Raw genomic sequence first — 7,149 nt, forward strand, 5'->3', positions numbered from 1 at the left:
GTATATATATTTATATACTTTTAGCGAAAAGTTATGGGTAGTGTTAGGTTTAGGGGTAGGGATAGGGTAAGGACAAAATTTTGGGACAGGAATGTTATTCCAGGATCAACAAAATATTATGATCCAGGATGGTCAGCGTGAATGGACAAATTTATAGAAAATTCACCCTTCTGATATCTGAAAATAATTCCACCCACCATATTATATATATATATATATATAAAATGTATGTGTGTGTGTTTGTGTGTGATTTAAACTTTTATGTTAGATGAGATTCATTGATTTGACAGCTATCTTAAAACATTAAAAGTTACATTTTAATAATTTCACAATATTATTTTTTGTACTGTAATTGATCAAATAAATGCAATGTATTGGTGAGCATTACAGACTTCCTTCAAAAACATTTAAAATAATCTTATAGACCCCAAACTTTGGAATGGAAATGTATATTAAATAAATAAATGTAAAAATATATTACAATAAAAAGAAACTTTTCAAAATGATAACATTAATACATTTTATAATTTAAACTTTCCATTTCATCTAATAACTATAAGTGAGAAGTCATACACAATACCACCATGAACATACAGTCAGGTCAATATACTGTAGACTTCATGTAGATCAAAGTTCATTCTGATAAAGTTTTTTTCCTCATTCCGTCTCTCAGTGGTGTCAAAGTTCATTTTTAGTTTCCCCATCTTTGTGAATTTTTCTCAAGCATAATACTGAACTCTCACGTTACACCTTACTTTATAAATGAAACCTGATCTACGGTTAAAAAGACATTTGCAATGCATCCGTTTCACACCGCGTCCTAACCAGTCACGACTACGGAAAACAAAAACATTTTATTGGTCACTGGGTAACCCATAGATGGTGAAATCCCATTGATCTTACACAACTAATGCATACTGCAGGTGAACCTTAAATAGCAAGTATTCAAAATTTAATTTATTGCAAATTTTTAAAAAACATTCAGCCCAAATGAACACAACATTTTTAAATTACAAAAGGAACAGTTTTATTGAAATCAAGGCACAATACAATTATATTGTATGTAATGACCTTATGATGGGTCACTTCATGAACTAACTTCTGTTGATTCCTCTGGTTAGTAGCAGGCGATGGGAGAAGTCATGCGAGAGAACGCGCCACATCAAGTGGGCTACAATATGATGTCGGATAAGTGCCATTTCTACAGCATTACCTTCATTTATACGTTATGGTTTAGTGTAGCGAATGTATTTTTTCCCAGAAGGCACCTCTTTGAGGGTAAAACCAGCTGGGAAATGCTTGTTGGCATCTTCATCTGAGAGAGAAGGGATGACCATGACTTCTTGACCAGGCTTAGACAAAAACAAAAAACAAAAACAAATAAATAAATAAAATAAATATTCAAGGATTTCAAACAAACATTGATGATCATGTAGAACAGTAAAGTTTAGGTCTGCAAAAATTTAGTTCACATTCACAATCTTGACCACATAAAAACACAAACACAACTGCTCTGCAATTCTACTCAGTGACTATATTAAATAGTACAGTATCAAAGACTGTTTCTACCTTCCAGTCCACAGGTGTGGCCACCTTCTTTGTTGCTGTTAACTGCAGAGAGTCTATAGCGCGGAGAATCTCATCGAAATTGCGCCCCGTGGTGGCTGGATAGAGAATAGACAGCTTCAGCCTCTTATCAGGGCCAACCACAAACACCTGAAATATAATAAATGTGTTAAGGCCCTATACAAAAACCATTTCACCTTCATAACTAGTGGCCTAATGAAATAACACCACACTAATCTTATTCAGAGACCATATAACCATCACATTTTTCTATGTATTGACATGTCTTCTCTTGGCCGGTTCCTCAGCGTTTTCTTGCCTTAGCAGCATTCCAGTTCTGCAAAAGTCTAATATTTTAGCAAAGACTAGATACATATATGCGGGTACAAAAGGCAATGGAAATGTTGCATGCAGCAGAACATCAACAGAAATTTAGTCAGCCAGATCAGTTTCACATTCACAGGCTCTGGTCAGGATCAAGACAATCAATAAAGTTCTGATTCTAATGCAGTGGTACTCAACCTTTTTGACTCCATGGCTGCATCTAAAAATCACATTCTCTCAAGTAAGTACTCATTTTGAAGAAGTAATTAGCCTACTTTGTGACTAGGGTTGGGAACCGAAAGCAACGACGAAGGTAATGCTTTTTTGAAAAATACCGGAACCGTGCGAAATTCCTAAGTTTCGAGAATAAACACTGATGTCTACGGTAGCAACCAAAACAGAGTAAATCACCTTTTGAAAGTCGCTTCAAATAACGAAAATTCGCTTCAGAATTTACTAAATGTGTATAATGAGCGAGTACATCATGAATGCCTTTTTTCTAACCGTGTTTTTGTTTTATCCTGAATCACTACGGTAAACCTGTAATAAGCGTTTATACTCGGACTACTTTACACCGGCACCGCTGCGGAGTAGCACAGTGCCTGAGTGACTCACCCGCGTCATAGAAATAAACAGACATGTTCTTCCGCAAGACGCATGCAGTTCTGTTTATTTAAAGCAGAACTTGGTAACTTTAACTTAATAAAACTGTCTAGAAATCATTTGGATGGTTAAACAACCTGTTCTGGTGATACTGGTGACTTTCCCCGCTCCCCCCAGCGTTCCCAGGCGGAAAACCAACCTTGCAACTTGGGGACTACTGTCCCGGCAAGATAGAAATTGGAAGTCTCGTGAGAAGCGAGAACGAGAATGAGAATGAGAATGAGAACGAGCGCGAAACACGAATTGGTTTACGGCAATTCGACATAAACACACACGCATGATGTATTACCAGATTACCCACCTCGGTAGACATAGCTCCACACGATACAGTTGGCTTGCTCCGATCAAAACAAACGCACATGAGCAGCGGTAGAGAGGGGGAGGAGGCCGCCGCAAGTGAGTTTTTACGACCGTGTTGTGAAATATACGCCCCCCCACAGCTGTAGGGGGAGCTCGTGGGGAAAACATGCGACAACAAAAGGGAAAATCAGCGAAGAAGTGACTAGAGTTTGCTAGAGTTGCCGAGTTCTCCTTTAACTGCTAGAGCGCTGATTCATCCAGTAATGAAGTGAAGTCTTTATGAATCAATCATTCAAATCGAAATATTATGTTTCACCTGTCTGGACCTTACATGTGTGTTCAAGCATATTCTACCCCTTCTGAGAGGGTATTCTCCACTGTTAGAGATACAATAAGCTATAGTAGGCTACTCAGGAGAGGTCCCAAATGATCCTAGAGAATGCAGAAATATTTATTTTCCTTCAGAAAAATTTATTATTTTTGCAAAAATTGCTAAATATGTTTAATTTGTAGACATTACCAGTCTGTTAAACTCATTTGACAAGTATAAGAAATAAAAAGGATTGTGCATTTTCCCCATACTACTATTTATTTATTTTTATTAGTTGTTTTAATAATTTGTATTGAATGGGAACCGGAACCGAACATGGCCTCATGGGATAGTAAGGTGTCAACTTTATGCACACTTCAGAATCTCGCCGATAGTCATGTCCAGAAATATTGGCACCCCTGGTAAATATGATCAAAGATGTCTAAAAATAAATCTGCAAATCCTTTTGATCTTTCATAAAAAAAAAAAAAAAATTCCCCACAAATCTAACCTTTCATTGAAGTAAAAGAATTGGAAAAAAAATTCTCCAAAACACATTGGCAATAATTATTGGCACCCTTTCATTTTTTTTATTTTTTTGTCAACCTCCTTTGCCAAGATAACAGCTCTGATTGTTCTCCTATAATGCCTGATGAGTTTGGAGAACACCTGACAAGAGAACAGAGACCATTCCTCCATACCATGGGCGTCGGAACCATTGTATATGGGTGGGACAAGACCCACCCACTTTTTAAGACCAATGATATTATACCCACTCACTTTTACCGTCTCTAATTCAGCGCATTTGAATTAATCTGTTCGCTTTTCAGAGCGCCGTCAGTCAAATCCATTCCACTTGAGGAATTCCCTAATAAATTAAACTCCATTTCCGCTGAATCGCTACATTATATTTCTCAACGAGCCGCAACTGACGAAAGTAACCGCCCGTTGTACCCTTCCAGTCAAATACTGCGTTGCAAACATCAATAACAGCTTTAAGTTGTTATTGCTTGCAAATGACCATAGTATTAGGGGGATAATCCATGGATAGCTGTGCATTTAATGCACGACGTGGAGGCAAAGAACCGCCCGACGTGAAGTGGAGTTTAGTTCACTTGTTTAATTAAAAGGCGCCAGAATACATGAAATGGTATTTACTCCAGTAACATTTTTCTGGGGGAGGACCCACCCACTTTTTTTCTTCTTCCGACGCCCATGCTCCATACAGAATCTCTCCAGATCCTTCAGATTCCCAGATCCATGTTGGCGCTTCTCTTCTGTTCAGCCCACTCATTTTCTATAGGGTTAAGGTGAGAGGACTGGGATGGCCATGGCAAGTAGGTTTGATGCAAAAAAGCTCTTTTTATAGTTTCATCTGACCATAGAATCCGGTCCCTTTTGGAGTGCCAGTCGTGTCTGACAACTGAATATGCTGGAGTTTATTTTTGGAGGAGCGAGGAGGATTTTTCTTGAAACCCTCCCAAACAACATGTGGTGATGTAGTTTAGTTGATAAAAAGATTTTGGGCTTTCTGACCCCAAGACTCAACTAATCTCTGCAATTCTCCATCTGTGATCATTGGAGAGTCTTTGGCCACTCAAACTTTCCTCCTCGCCGCGCATTAAGACAATATAGACACACGTCCTCTTCCTGGCAGATTCGTAACATCTTTAGTTGATTGGAACTTCTTAATTATTGCCCTGATGGTCAAAATGGGGATTTTCAATTCTTTAGCTATTTTCTTACAGCCACTTTCTATTTTGTAAAGCTCAATCTTTTGCTGCACATTAGAACTATATTCTTTGGTTTTACTCATTGTGAAGGATGATAAAGGGAAGTTGGCCTTTGTGTTTCCTCATATTTATAGTCATAGCGAGATGATTTCATGTTCCTAGTGTGCTAAATTTAAATATTGGGAACATACTTCAGAGATATATTACTCATAAAAAAATTCTAGGGGTGCCAATAATTGTGGCCAACACGTTTTGGAGAAAAACATTTCATAATGTGATTTTCTCCCCACTTTCTTTTACTTCAATGAAATGTTTTGAAAGAAAGATCAAAAGGATAAACAATGCAGATTTATGTTTGACAGACTTTGATCATATTTACCAGGGGAGACAATAATTCTGGTCATGACTGTAGTAGTAGGTCATCCGGGTACTTTTTGCCTACTCTGTTATGAGTACTGGGAAATGGACATACTTCTTTTGTCACATACTGTTTTTCGCCTACTACATAGTAGGCAAGCATGCAATTTTAAATGCAGCCCAAGGCCTCCTTCATCTGAGACAATATTCAAAGGCCCTCTTCTCTAAACTATGTACCTCTTATAAAAAATAAAGTCATATATAAACACACACATTTTTTTTTTGCATTTTAAATAGTATTATGTATAACTACATTTAATTTAAGATCGATTTGGGCACCCTAGTTGAGAACCAACGAGAGCCCTAAAGCATGATCGCGATGGAAACTCACACAGCGGGCAGTGAGGGGCAACCCGTCTTTATCCCTCTCATCAGGGTCCAGCATCCCCAGCAAGACAGATAACTCCCTCTTGTCATCCGCTATGATGGGGAACGGCATGGGACAGCAGGCTTTGTCTTGGTTAAATGACATAATGTCCTAGAGAGAGAGCAAAGACACAGATGTCAGTCAGTCATCCTTACATGTGAAGCCTTATTAAAAGGAAATTGTAAATTAACTTTTTTGTATTATATAAAACTCCCTTTACAAAAACAAGACCATAAATAATGGAAAATATTGGTTAATAAATGGTTTACCAATAAGAGCATTACTTGTACACATCTGGATATTTGCATATAATGAGTGAAGATTGCTGTGGTAAAACAGTCAGAGTGCACAGTGACTGATTTCAAACAAAACACTGTCTTGTGGGAACTGTCTGTCTGCGGCATTCACATGAATTCAGAAAGAGTTCAGCCAAAGGCACATGTGGGTGTGAGAGTATGTCCGCATGTCCGGCAAAGGAGTTAAAGAGCGTTAAAACAGACAGACCGTAGAATAACAACAGCAGCAAAATCTTGGCAAATAGAGTATGTGCCTTAACACTAGAAGTGCCAGAATTCCATAACTACTAGAACTGCCGCAAGCGGTCATTTTGACCGCTAGATTCCAAACTCTATATCTTTAATGATAAATACCCAATTGAGAGATTAATGCACTTATTGTATTAGGATATCTTTTAAAAACTAAACTGTACATTTAAACAAGTTTAATTATACATTTATAAATAATATCATTAGTAGCCTACCGTAATTATCACATATTCACAACAGATAGGCTATATTTCCATATCCATTCAACATAACTCAGAACAAGATAACAACAACTAAAAGTATCTTATTTAATTATAAAACATTTTATTTTAATATAATAACAGAAAATAGGCTAATAGAAAAAGCTGGAAATGCTGATCTAAAACAAAACAAAGAAGAACCAAGAAGGAAGCGTAGGCTACAGAAACATACAATTTGTAATATAGGCTAGTGTTTTATGTTAACTATTTACATCAATATAGTGCTTGGCTATTTAAGCTTCACAGTCAAGGCAAGTGACCTCTTTTCCTCGCACAATTTCCACACACGGGTTTGCGGCATTTGCAGCAGGTGTCTTTTTGTGGGTTTTGTTTTGACTGCAGCTTCTTCGAACCTGGCACTGCTTCCGCTTTGGTTTCTCCTGTGGTGGTTGCTTCTGCTGCTGACTGGAACCTTGTGCCAACTGCCATAGCCTACTGCTCTTTTCTCCTCCATGAACTGTGCTCTCAGCTCCTCTGCAAGTTGCTGAGAGACAAAGGTCAACCGCGGGAAATGTAACAAAAGAATACCGCAAAATTCAGTGCGGTCAGTATGACCGTCTATGGCCGAAATAGGTAAATATGTTCATTTGTTTTTTTGCCTTGTGTAATTTACATGAAAAACATTTTAAATTAAAATAGACACTTTTAGGAAAAGTCAGGGACC

The 7,149-nt window shown here is 37.7% G+C and overlaps 1 protein-coding gene across 1 annotated transcript in view; it reads right to left on the bottom strand.

Annotated features, from left to right (window-relative positions):
- Nucleotides 1–1,002: 1,002 nt before the first annotated feature.
- prdx6 (peroxiredoxin 6) overlaps nucleotides 1,003–7,149 on the bottom strand; it is a 10,232-nt gene continuing 4,085 nt past the window's right edge. Inside the window, exons 3-5 of the mRNA XM_084432817.1 lie at nucleotides 5,645–5,791; nucleotides 1,570–1,716; nucleotides 1,003–1,352 (exon numbers count right to left, since the gene is read on the bottom strand). Coding sequence (XP_084288943.1) covers nucleotides 1,227–1,352; nucleotides 1,570–1,716; nucleotides 5,645–5,791 — 420 coding nt within the window. The 3' untranslated portion in view covers nucleotides 1,003–1,226. The remainder of the gene's footprint in view (nucleotides 1,353–1,569; nucleotides 1,717–5,644; nucleotides 5,792–7,149) is intronic.

This window comes from Rutilus rutilus (assembly GCF_951802725.1).
Source record: "Rutilus rutilus genome assembly, chromosome: 15".
Lineage (NCBI taxonomy): Eukaryota > Metazoa > Chordata > Actinopteri > Cypriniformes > Leuciscidae > Rutilus > Rutilus rutilus.